The sequence below is a fragment of the Nerophis lumbriciformis genome, linkage group LG26 (genome assembly GCF_033978685.3).
Source record: "Nerophis lumbriciformis linkage group LG26, RoL_Nlum_v2.1, whole genome shotgun sequence".
In the NCBI taxonomy this organism is placed as follows: Eukaryota; Metazoa; Chordata; class Actinopteri; order Syngnathiformes; family Syngnathidae; genus Nerophis; species Nerophis lumbriciformis.
This window is the reverse complement of record NC_084573.2, coordinates 18,749,260-18,762,834: the sequence shown is the minus strand read 5'-3', so window position 1 is coordinate 18,762,834 and position 13,575 is coordinate 18,749,260. Positions and strand designations below refer to the sequence as shown.

Sequence of the window (13,575 nt, the reverse complement as noted above, 5' to 3'; positions counted from 1 at the left end):
ACTTTCGGCCTGTACTGTATGTTGTCAGGTGTTCCCCTTAAAAGTACCATATACTGTAAGTTATCATATTGTATTGTAATGTGTAGCTGACACTCCTTGTATTTCTTCTTCGACAGCCCTACTCCCCCAAGATCTTAGAAAAAAGGAAAAATACCTGAAACACAGAACAGGTAAGATTTACACTATGTGTCAGATAGTGTGATGATGTCTGAGTGGGCTTTTATAAAGACGCAGTATTGATGGCGGGCGATGGTTGAGCGCTAAGAAATATTGGCTCTGAGATCTGAAACAGATGTTTGAAATATGTGTCTTGCATGTTGTCTTACAGGTCCGCTCTACTTCAGTCCCAAGTGCAGGGAGCACGTGCACAAACTGTACCACCAGAGAGATTGCACGATACCGGCATGTAAGCAAGCCAACAATGTCTTCTCATCGTTCGACGCATGCTACCATTCCCAAGAACCACAGACAGTATCTCAATGAAAAGTCATTAAGGCCAATCCTGTTTTGTTCTTTTTTTTTCTTCTTTTTTTATTCCAGATTTCAAAAGATGCGCACGGCTTCTCACGCGGCTAGCGGGCAGCCCGCAGTGCACGGGAGGCTAACACATCCTAACAGGTACTACTGATATATACTCAACTTTCAATATTGATTGATGACGTTAGAAAAGAAATACGACCATGTGTGAGGATTTAGCAGGAAGTTATAAAAAATCTATAGTTGGAATAGACTGCCCGATTTTCCTGCGTAAGTACGGCCAAAGTCAGTTTACTCGTGCTACAACAAAATATCAAACCCTGCAAAAAAACCCCACTTGGGGTGTCCCGATCAGCACTTTTGGCCTCCTATCCCGATCCAATGTTTTGGCCCCAGGTCCGATCTGATTTCACGTCCTGATTCGATACTTGACAAAAGATTATAGAACTGAAAATGTTTTATAGCAAGTAACTAAAATAAACACAATAACACATTTTGAAGATAGTATGTCGATTGAATGTTACATCCAATGTTTTTTTTAACAAAATAAAGTGGCTAATGCACAATAACTAAACTATCATTGGCTCCCATTTAAATCATTTTGGTTTTTCCCGTTAGGCCTTCCAGCATCCAGAGTCTTACTCCCTGAGTTTGTAAACAATAACAAAAACGACCAAAAAAAATTGTTTTGATAATAAGAACAAGATGATAGAAAAAAAAATTGATCTAATCTCTTTAGTGTCGTTCATATACTAATACTAGACTTCGTATCGATAGTATTGACATCTGAATCGATCACTTCTACTTACATTTAGCGGTTGGCCTAGTGGTTAGAGTGTCCGCCCTGAGATCGGTAGGTCGTGAATTCAAACCCCGGCCGAGTCATACCAAAGACTATAAAAATGGGACCAATTACCTCCTTGCTTGGCACTCAGCATCAAGGGTTGGAATTGGGGGTTAAATCACCAAAATATTATTCCCGGGCGCGGCCACCGCTGCTGCTCACTGCTCCCCTCACCTCCCAGGGGGTGATCAAGGGTGATGGGTCAAATGCAGAGAATAATTTCGTCATACCTAGTGTGTGTGTGTGACAATCATTGGTATGTTAACATTTAGCGGTTAGCTTCTTGTGTCGCCCTGCGCAGTGTGTGTGTGTGTGTTTGTGTGTGTGTGTGTGTGTGTGTGTGTTCTTGTATTTCTACCCTTCTTGAGACATCAACAAGGAAAAGTACCTTCCATATGAGGACCGGTGAACAAGTTAGGACATGAATAATGGTCCCAATACTGAAAACCATTGCATCTAAAAGAAAATGTCTCATTTGCACACCTGGTGGTGAAATCTATCAAAATTAGGGTGGTCCCAAAAAGGAGAGATTTTTCAAATTGACGATGTGTTGGTTTTAAAAGTGCTCCCCCTCTGGTCAACATATGAAATAACAAGTATGTGTAAAAATGTGAAGTGCTCCCCCGCTGGCCAACATATGTAATAAAAAGTGTGTGTAAGAAATTGAAATGTGCCCCCTTTGGCCAAAATTAATAAAAAAATAAAATAAATATGTATATAGAGACATACTGTAATAACTTGAAGTAAATAATGAAGATTAAAAACCAATTACAAACAAAAAATTCAAAAAATAAAAACAAACTAAAAGCTTGCCTTTTTTATATTTGCATAGTATGTATATATTATTAATGTTGTAAATACAAATCTTTATATAGCTAGAAAGGGTGGTCCTGAGGAGGTAGGCATTTTTCAGAGGTCTAAAGAAGGTAACAAATACAAGAATGTGTGTGTGTGTTTAATACTTAGCCATTCCTTTTCCACTCGTGATAATGTTACAGTACTTGGAATAACCTTAGTTTATTTCCTACCATGAGGGTGTCATATCTTAGAAGCAGCTTCGCACTGTCGACCGGCTCTCAAATTTGAGCCGGTGTTCTGGCAAGAAACGCAGCCTACAGGAATTTGTGAAACTGTGTAACAAGAAATCCCAAAACACAATTGTCTCTCTCTGAATGTGCATCCCTTTTGAAGGAATCATTCTTTAACCATGTAGACCAGGGGTGTCAAAGTCGTTTTCATTGAGGGCCACATCGCAGTTATGGTTGTGAGGGCCGCTTTTAACAATGAGTAATATATGAATATACAGTACATATATATATATAATACATTAACAATATTTTTTTACATAAGCTGCAAAAAAAATATTTAAATTTTACTTTAAAAACTGGCAGCTCAGTCACCAGAATTTTTCAGTAAAAACAGTGTTTTTCTACAGCATATAAAAAAATAGAATAAATGGAAAAACAATACCACTGTTTTTAGCAGTAAAATTCAAGCAACAGAGCTGTCTTTTTTTTTTTTTCACACATACACTAGGTGTGGTGAAATTACCCTCTGCATTTGTCCCATCCCCTTGTTCCACCCCCTGGGAGGTGAGGGGAGCAGTGAGAAGCAGCAGTGGCCGCGCTCGGGAATCATTTTGGTGATTTAACCCCCAATCCCAACCCTTGATGCTGAGTGCCAAGCAGGGAGGTAATGGGTCCCATTTTTATAGTCTTCTGTATGACTCGGCTGGGGTTTGAACTCACGACCTACCAATCTCAGGGCAGACACTCTAACCACAAGGCCACCGAGCACACTAGTTTTACTTATTTGCATATTTCTACACGTGTACTACATGTATTCAATAGCTATACATGCTGAAAATTACATTTCTTCAGGCTTAGTAGGCTATAGGGAAGTAACGGTAAAAATGATAACCATGGTAATACTTCTGGCGGTTAGTGTTTACATTAAAATGATCGAAACACCGTAGTCGATAACTGCACTTTGACAAACTCACGGACTGAGTGGTGCCAGCTCGCTAGCTTAAAAATGGTAACATGAATGAATACAAGCGACAATAACGTATTTCCCCATTAAGAAACAACATAACCCCAATCTAAAGTTGAAGAAACATTTTGCTGTCTGAGCATCTAATATCAGTGAAGTGTGGATCGATACAGAAATATCAATACCAGATTTTAGGCTCTTATATCGATTCTCAAATCAAAGTAGCAATACTTCTGATATTTTAGTTATTTGAGATCATGTATCTGACTAACAGGAACAGTGTAAAAGAGTAGGTAAACTCATGAATGTGTCAATGTTGAATGCTCACTTTTGTTGAGTGTTGTTTACATGTTCAGTATTTTGACGTTAACATGTTCATGTACAATAACTGAATTATGAATAAACATAATTTATTCTAATAGTATTTCTTAGTAATAAACTTATTTTAATGCTTTCATTATTTTACTTATTTCCTTTGTTTATGGTTTGAAACACCATTTTCATGTACTTGTCCTGTTTTTTTCTGTTGTAAGAGCTTGGCTCTACTGTTATTCACGCCACTACCTCAATATAGTTTAAAATAAATACAAACCCCGTTTCCATATGAGTTGGGAAATTGTGTTAGATGTAAATGATTTTCAAATCATTTTCAACCCATATTCAGTTGAATATGCTACAAAGACAACATTTTTGATGTTCAAAGTGATAAACATTTTTTTTTTTGCAAATAATCATTAACTTTAGAATTTGATGCCAGCAACAAGTGACAAAGAAGTTGGTAAAGGTGGCAATAAATACTGATAAAGTTGAGGAATGCTCATCAAACACTTATTTGGAACATCCCACAGGTGAACAGGCAAATTGGGAACAGGTGGGTGCCATGATTGGGTATAAAAGTAGATTCCATGAAATGCTCAGTCATTCACAAACAAGGATGGGGCGAGGGTCACCACTTTGTCAAAAAATGCGTGAGCAATTTGTTGAACAGTTTAAGAAAAACCTTTCTCAACCAGCTATTGCAAGGAATTTAGGGATTTCACCATCTACGCTCCGTAATATCATCAAAGGATTCAGAGAATCTGGAGAAATCACTGCATGTAAGCAGCTAAGCCCGTGACCTTCGATCCCTCAGGCTGTTCTGCATCAACAAGCGGCATCAGTGTGTAAAGGATATCACCACATGGGCTCAGGAACACTTCAGAAACCCACTGTCAGTAACTACAGTTGGTCGCTACATCCGTAAGTGCAAGTTAAAACTCTCCTATGCAAAGCGAAAACCGTTTATCAACAACACCCAGATACGCCGTCGGCTTCGCTGGGCCTGAGCTCATCTAAGATGGACTGACTGATACAAAGTGGAAAAGTGTTCTGTGGTCTGACGAGTCCACATTTCAAATTGTTTTTGGAAACTGTGGGCGTCGTGTCCTCCGGACCAAAGAGGAAAATAACCATCCGGATTGTTATAGGCGCAAAGTTGAAAAGTCAATATCTGTGATGGTATGGAGATGTATTAGTGCCCAAGGCATGGGTAACTTACACATCTGTGAAGGCGCCATTAATGCTGAAAGGTACATACAGGTTTTGGAGCAACATATGTTGCCATCCAAGCAACGTTACCTTGGACGCCCTTATTTATTTCAGCAAGACAATGCCAAGCCACCTGTTACATCAACGTGGCTTCATAGTAAAAGAGTGCGGGTACTAGACTGGCCTGCCTGTAGTCCAGACCTGTCTCCCATTGAAAATGTGTGGCACATTATGAAGCCTAAAATACCACAACGGAGACCCCCGGATTGTTGAACAACTTAAGCTGTACATCAAGCAAGAATGGGAAAGAATTCCACCTGAGAAGCTTAAAAAATGTGTCTCCTCAGTTCCCAAACGTTTACTGAGTGTTGTTAAAAGGAAAGGCCATGTAACACAGTGGTGAACATGCCCTTTCCCAACTACTTTGGCACGTGTTGCAGCCATGAAATTCTGAGTTAATTATTATTTGCAAAAAAAAAAAAAAAGGTTTATGAGTTTGAACATCAAATATCTTGTCTTTGCAGTGCATTCAATTGAATATGGGTTGAAAAGGATTTGCAAATCATTGTATTCCGTTTATATTTACATCTAACACAATTTCCCAACTTATATGGAAACGGGGTTTGTAAATATTGTATTGTATTTTTATATGTTATGAGATATATTATTATTTGAAATATGCAACTTTTTCCATTTTAACAGACACATTAGGTACATTTGCACAAAGTATCAGTATCTGATCGGTATCGCCGATATCAGTCTGTATCTTACTCGGTATCGGATCAAGAGAGAATCAATGGAATCACACATCGCTTGCGAATATATTTACAGTAAATGTGGACTATGAATCTAAAAGCATGTTTTCTTAGAACAGATCGATCTGTACTGAGAGGAAAACGGCACAGAAGTGTCTTTCCACTGCGTTCAAGGACCGCTGAACAGGGTAGGACAAGTAAACGCCCACCAGAAATAATAACAGTTTTCAATTAAGTAAATCTTAAAAGTGTTAAGTGATAAAAAAAACTATAACCTACCAAGACTAAAACACTATCATTAAACATAAGAAACCCAAAAAAATATGAAATAGTGGGTTTTCTAACATTGTCTTTTTATTTTTATTAATTAAGAAAAATAATCTGGTCAACAATTTCAGTGTATGTATAAGTAATTTTTGAGCACGTTCAACAATTCCGCGACAAAAATGATAACTGTGATCGTTTTGGTGGTGATAACCCTGATAATGAAATGCTCACAATCTCCAGTAGGCTACTATAGATATGCGGAAGCTAGTTTTGCTCATATTTCCATATTGCAACATGTAATGTCGGTGCCACTTTACAATTTTGACGAGCTTTAACACTATGTGGCACTGCAAACAAAGTGCAAAGGATCCCCTCCATTTATCTGCTTTCTTTTGTATTTCAAGTTATCATTACATACAGTCATGGTCAAAAGTTTACACACATTTGTAAAGAACATCATGTAATGGCTGTCTTGAGTTTCCAATAATTTCTACAACTCTTATTTTTTTGTGATCCACAAGCTTCTGGTTGAATTTTTGACCACTTCTCTTGACAAAACGGTGCAGTTCAGCTAAATTTGTTTGTTTTCTGACATGGACTTGTTTCTTAAGCATTGTCCACACGTTTAAGTCAGGAGTTTGGGTAGGCCATTTCAAAACCTTAATTCTAGCCTAATTTAACCATTCCTTTACCACTTTTGACGTGTGTTTGGGGTCATTGTCCCGTTGGAACACCCAACTGCGCCCAAGACCCAACCTCCGGGCTGATGATTTTAGGTTGTCCTGAAGAATTTGGAGGTAATCCTCCTTTTTCATTGTCCCATTTAAAGCACCAGTTCCATTGGCAGCAAAACAGGCCCAGAACATAATACTACCACCACCATGCTTGACGGTGGGCGTGGTGTTCCTGGGATTAAAGGCCTCACCTGTTCTCCTCCAAACATATTGCTGGGTATTGTGGCCAAACAACACAAGAATGTGCTCCAATCACTCTATAACAAAAAAATAAGAGTTGTGGAAAGTATTGGAAACTCAAGACAGCCATGACATTATGTTCTTTACGTAAACTTTTGATCGCGACTGTATATGTATTGTTGCATTTGAAACAATTGTATTGTTGATAATAGAGGTAATCATTTGTATTATTCATTAACAATAGTGCTATTTCTATTGGTATTTGTATTGCTCCATTTGCAGTGTAATAATGCTCATTGTCAGTTATGTGTTATTAATATTATTTCACTAACTGCTTCTTTGCTATCACTTTCATCATCATATTTGTACATATCCTGATGTTATTCTGTTGTTGTTGTTGTTATTTTCTGTGTTTGCTGTTGTTGTTGTCTCTCTGTGTTATCCCCCTCTTGTCCCCGCAATTTCCCCCCTCTGTCTTCCTATCCCCTGCACCAAATGATAATATAAATCCCTTTAATAAAGTCAAACAGAAATAAGGAAACAAGAGAAGTATCCCACACTTCTCTTTTGCAAAGTACATTTGTACAGCCGATATGGGCATCTACATCAACAGTATGATTTGCCTGAGTAGCTGGACAGGACAAAAAAAAGGGAAAAAAAGCATAAAATATTTCAAGGCAGCAATGTGCGTAGAGGAGCAGCATAGCACATCCCTGGAAAATTTATGTTTTTTTTTTTTAATTATCTAAGGAAACCAAATAATTTTCTGAAATCCACTGCCAAGTCAAAGAAAAAAAGCAGTGAATTTGCCTTTGTTCTTTTTTTTAAAGGTTGACGCCTCAACATCCGCTATCCAGAATGTTTTTCAAAAGGGGGAAAAAGTGGCTTGGACTTCTTGGAAAAGCGCCCTAAAATACTGAGACCAGCTCTGATTGAGATCAAGCACACAAGCGTCCTTCTACTGAAGTTGGCTCTACTCTTGACATGGATCATAATGGATGGTGCAAGGACCCCCCCCCCCCCTCCTCCTCCCAACCTCTAAATGTCAAATGAGGCTGCTGCTTGGCTTGCAAATGGACAACTGTGTCTAAACTATTGATCGCCTAGCGAGACGTTTTATCGGCGACACGGAGATGACGACAGCGGGAAGTCCCAGACGCTCCCGAGAAAGCCTTTATTTATGTATTTGAATCATCACTCCACAGTAGACCGCGACCATGTTTCTGTACATAGTGTAAAACCATAAGATCTACGATAAATTAAGTGAGGCACAGCGTTATACAGCTTGTACTATATGATAAAACAAAATATATTTAAATAAATTATACAATTGGTACAAAAAAGTAATGCTCTCTGTGCTGCTTTGCCGTCTCAAGGGGTGGAATGTTGAGGAGCACATGACAGGCCGAGCCATGCCAGGCCAAGCATGGAGGTGGTAGCCTCTTAAGAAGAGAACGCCATGTCAGGGCAAGTCAACCAAGCACTGCTTTTGGAGGTGTTTGAAAAACACTACACACACACACACACACACACACACACACACACACACACACACACACACACACACACACACACACACACACACACACACACACACACACACACACACACACACACACACACAAAATGACAACCCAAATGTTTATTCATTGGGGTCATTTGAGAATTACGTCCTCAAAAGGCTTTGTTGGGAATATACAGTACTTGTGTAGGCTACACTGAGTGTGGGACTCCATTTGTTTTCTTTGGAAGGACATTGCAGTCAGCTTGTTATTGCACTAAAATTGTTTAGTTTAATTGCTATGCTTGTTAATGCAACAGTTTTTTGTTTTTTTTATGTTAGCAGATGCTGAAGCTATGTAACTGTTAAGTTCTGTTCCCATTGTTTTGGGTTATTTTCTCACTTACGGACGGGAATACGAAACTATGAAGGCAGAGTCATAGATTTATTAAGTGTGGATTGTCTTAGGTCAAGGGTCACCAAACTTTTTGACTCGGGGGCCGCATTGGGTTAAAAAAATATGGCCTGGGGCCGGGCTGTGTGTGTGTGTGTGTGTGTGTGTGTATGTGTGTGTGTGTGTGTGTGTGTGTAGTGTTTTTCAAACACCTCCAAAAAGTCAAAAGTTTACATACACTTGTAAAGAACATAATGTCACGGCTGTCTTGAGTTTCCAATTATTTCTACAACTCTTATTTTTTGTGATAGAGTGATTGGAGCACAAACTTGTTGGTCACAAAAACACAAAAAACATTCATGAAGTTTGGTTATTTTATGAATTTATTATGGGTCTACTGAGAATGTGACCAAATCTGCTGGGTCAAAAGTATAAATACAGCAATGTTAATATTTGGTTACATGTCCATTGGCAAGTTTCACTGCAATAAGGCACTTTTGGTAGCCATCCACAAGCTTCTGGTTGAATTTTTGAGCACTCCTCTTGACAAAATTGGTGCAGTTCAGCTAAATTTGTTGGTTTTCTGACATGGACTTGTTTCTTCAGCATTGTCCACACGTTTAAGTCAGGACTCTGGGTTGGCCATTCTAATACCTTAATTCTAGCTTGATTTAGCCATTCCTTACCACTTTTGACGTGTGTTTGGGGTCATTGTCCTGTTGGAACACCCAACTGCACCCAAGACCCAACCTCCGGGCTGATGATTTTAGGTTGTCGTGAAGAATTTGGAGGTAATCCTCCTTTTTCATTGTCCCATTTACTCTCTGTAAAGCACCAGTTCCATTGGCAGCAAAACAGGCTCAGAGCATAATACTATCACCACCATGCTTGACGGTAGGAGTGGTTTCCCTGGGATTAATGGCCTCACCTTTTCTCCTCCAAAGATATTGCTGGGTATTGTGGCCAAACAGTTAAATTTTTGTTTCATCTGACTACAGAACTTTCCTCCAGAAGGTCTTATCTTCGTCCATGTGATGTTTGGGGATCGCTGATCTAAACTTTACCGCTGCCAAGTATTTAAAAAAATAATAATTTTATTGTAAAATTTTCAGAATGTGTTTGTTCTATTTTTGGCCAAAGTAAGATAAAGAAGAACAATCTGAAGTTGTCTTTATGTTTTAGTTTTAATGCCATGAGTTTAATAGTGTGCACAGATTTATCCCTTCATGCGGCCCCTGAGCTAAAATGAGTTGGACACCCCTGATGTACAGTACAGTATACGTAACAACTGCAGCACAAAAAAAAAGGGGCAGCATAAAATAGAGAGTAGATTCAGCAGAAAATAGACACTATAAACACTGAGAGATGTATAGCTAACATAGAAGCGGTCAGACAAATAAAAAAAAAACTTCAGACTTCCCGCGAGCCGGATTTTGGACGCGGACGAGACGTAGTTTGGGGACCCCTGTCTGACGTCATTGTTTACAGAACGCTAAAATCGTCAATGATACAGTTTTAAATGAAACTAGATGTGTCAGAAAAGTTGCAGCATTGCTGATTTTTATCGCATTATTCACTGCCATGGGGCCAGACAATCATCAGCCGGTATCTCTACAAAGGAGATCCCGTGCCGTTTGCATGTTCAGTGTGCGAGAAGAGGCGAGACGACTTCACCATGACTGCCTACAAGACAACTCCCCCCTACTCACCTGACGCGGCTGCGGTTGATTTTTTTTCCTCTATCCCAAGCTCAGGGGGTGGATGGTCATTAAGTGGACCCGTTTTGAAGATGTCAACAAACATGGATCCATGAAGAATCCCTCCGGGGGCACATGAAGACGTGGCGCAGTAAGTAGGGAAAGCGTTGGGAGTCCATAGGGATTACTTCGATTTGTGACACCATTCCTGGAACTTTTCTGACACACCATCGCCTCGTACTTTAACTGCCAAACAAATATAAGATTAAAAGTTAATCTCTGGTAATATTAATACATAAAATCAATATGAGGGCATCATAAAAGTTGTCTAATTTTTCAATGAAATGTTATCTCCTAACTTAAATGGGCTGCTTGTCATTTGCTCATTGTTAAATTTTTCAAACCCCAGAAACATAACTACAAACCCTAAAACCAGTGAAGTTGGCACATTGTGTAAATGGTACATAAAAACGGAATACAAGGATTTGCTAATCATTTTCAACCTATATTCAATTGAATAGACTGCAAATACATTATATTTCACGTTCGAACTGGAAAAATTTGTTATTTTTTGCAAATATTAGATCATTTGATGCCTGCAATATGTTTCAAAAAAGCTGGCACAAGTGGCAAAAAAGACTGAGAAAGTTGAAGAATGCTCATCAAACACTTATGTCGAACATCCCACAGGTAAACAGGCTCATTGGGAACGGGTGGGTGCCATGATTGGGTATAAAAGCAGCTTCCATGAAATGCTCAGTCATTCACAAACGAGGATGTGGCGAGGGTCACCACTTTATGAACAAATGCGTGAGCAAATTGTCGAACAGTTTAAGAACAACATTTCTCAACGAGCTATTGCAAGGAATTTAGGGATTTCACCATCTACGGTCCGGAATATCATCAAAAGGTCACTGTACGTAAGCGGCTAAGCCCGTGACCTTTGATCCCTCAGGCGGTACTTCATCAAAAACTGACATCGGTGTGTAAAGGATATCACCACATGGGCTCAGGAACACTTCAGAAAACCACTGTCAGTAACTACAGTCCGTCGCTACATCTGTAAGTGCAAGTTAAAACTCTACTATGCAAAGCGAAAGCCATTTATCAACAACACCCAGAAACGCCGCCGGCTTTGCTGGGTCCGAGCTCATCGAAGATGGACTGATGCAAAGTGGAAAAGTGTTCTGTGGTCTGACGAGTACAGGTTTTGGAGCAACATATGTTGCCATCCAAGCAACATTATCATGAACCCCTGATTATTTCAGCTAGACAATGCCAAGCCACGTGTTACAACAGCGTGGCTTCGTAGTATAAGAGTGTGGGTACTAGAATGGCCTGCCTGTAGTCCAGACCTGTCTCCCATTGAAAATGTGGGGCGCATTATGAAGCGTAACATACGACAACGGAGACCCCGGACAAGCAAGAATGGGAAATAATTTCACCTGAAAAGCTTCAAAAATTGGTCTCATCAGTTCCCAAACGTTTACTGAGTGTTGTTAAAAGGAGAGGCCATGTAACACAGTGGTAAAAATTCCCCTGTGCCAACGTTTTTGCAATGTGTTGCTGCCATTAAATTCTAAGTTAATGATTATTTGCAAAAAAAAATAGGTTTCTCCGTTCGAACATTAAATATCTTGTCTTTGCAGTGTATTCAATTGAAGTTAGGTTGAAAAGGATTTGCAAATCATTGTATTCTGTTTTTATTTACGAATTACACAACGTGCCAACCTCACTGGTTTTGGGTTTTGTATATAAGATCTTTATGAGGTACTAAAAGTCGAGCAAGGGCGGAATTTAATGCTTAAAAACACATAAAGAAGTTAAGTATCTGCGTAAAGATTGCAAACAGCTCCTTTGACAACTTATTCTCGTAACCTAATGACTTTCTCATACCATCCCCAACTTTTTTCTTGTTTCATTTAGACCGGGGTGCCCAAACTTTCTGTCTCCAAGGGTCAAAGTGAAAATGTGCTAATGGTCCAAGAGTCAAACAGCGATTTTTACCATGCAACAGCACCAGGAGTGAGGAATTTAGCCTCATAAATAAGAATAAATTAGTAAATATTGTCAGGTTCAATAAATAGCGATTAGTTAGCCTGGAAAAGGAAAATCGATACATTTTACAGTAAACAACTGGCAGCTCAGTCACCAGAATTTTACAGTGGAATTTTCAGTGGCTTTACACCAAATTACTGTAAATTGAAAAAAACTGTACCTCTGATGTATTACATTAAAGTGAATGAAATGCCAGCGTTTTATCATCAAATCGAGAGGAAGAAAAAATCACAATGTTATAGTATAAATAAAAAAACTGTACCACTGTTCTTTTTACTGTAAAAGTTTGGCGACTTAGCTGCCAGTTTTTTTTCCCAGCAAATCCAGGATCTTTTTTTTTTTACAGTGCCTTACTGAAAAACAGTACCCCTGTTAATTTTATCGTAAAATTCTGGTGATTGAGCAGCTACTTTTTTTGCTGTAAAATCTACATCCATTGTTTTTACAGTGCAATACTGTAAATGGGAAAATGCTACAGGTGATGATTTTACCAGACTTTTTTTTAATTTTATTTTATTTTTTTACAGTATAGCCTTGCGGACATGCAATCAATGATTGTTTAGCTTGAAATTGGTCAGTATAAATATGTAATACATTTGGTATCCATCATTTTGCGGGCCAGTCGAAAAGATACGTTGGGCCAAATTGGGCCCAGGGGCCCCACTTTGGCATCCCTGACTTAGACTTTCACATAACTTTATTCCATTTTTTAATTACTGCATTTAGTTAGCTTTTTTTCAGCGTGGGCCCTCTACTCCCTAACTTTTTGGTCTATTCAAAATAACGCCTAGAATGGTATTTTGTTATCTTCTCTAATCTTTGACCTGCCCCGAATACTCTCCCAGTCGAGATAATGTGAGGTATTTTGGATTCACTTGAAAAATTAATTAAATCAATCTTCACTATCGTAAATATTGAAGAGCATACATGGACGCCGCCCTGATATGAAACAACTGGCAACCCTCCAGGGGCCAGTTTCTTCTAAACTTTGGCTACACCTTTATCTAATGACTTGCAGCCATTCCAGCATCATCCAAAATTGACCTTTAAAGACAAAATAACATTATCTCAGACAATTCATTTAAAAATAATTTTATACAGATTCGATGGATTGTGCTAGTAAAAACTTCCCAGCCTCAACAGGAACCT

The 13,575-nt window shown here is 38.9% G+C and overlaps 1 protein-coding gene and 1 long non-coding RNA gene across 3 annotated transcripts in view; one reads left to right on the top strand and one right to left on the bottom strand.

Annotated features, from left to right (window-relative positions):
* The window catches only part of alkal2a (ALK and LTK ligand 2a), a 30,323-nt gene extending 22,204 nt beyond the window's left edge, over positions 1-8,119 (top strand). For both annotated transcript variants that reach the window (XM_061987295.2, XM_061987294.2), the window contains 4 exons: positions 117-170; positions 329-406; positions 541-618; positions 7,607-8,119. In XM_061987295.2, the coding sequence (XP_061843279.1) occupies positions 117-170; positions 329-406; positions 541-605 (197 nt within the window). In that variant the 3' untranslated portion in view covers positions 606-618; positions 7,607-8,119. The remainder of the gene's footprint in view (positions 1-116; positions 171-328; positions 407-540; positions 619-7,606) is intronic.
* Positions 1-11,346, bottom strand: part of LOC140679840 (uncharacterized) — a 43,360-nt gene extending 32,014 nt beyond the window's left edge. Inside the window, exon 1 of the long non-coding RNA XR_012051176.1 lies at positions 10,381-11,346. This is a non-coding gene — a long non-coding RNA (uncharacterized lncRNA). The remainder of the gene's footprint in view (positions 1-10,380) is intronic.
* Between the last annotated feature and the right edge of the window lie 2,229 nt (positions 11,347-13,575).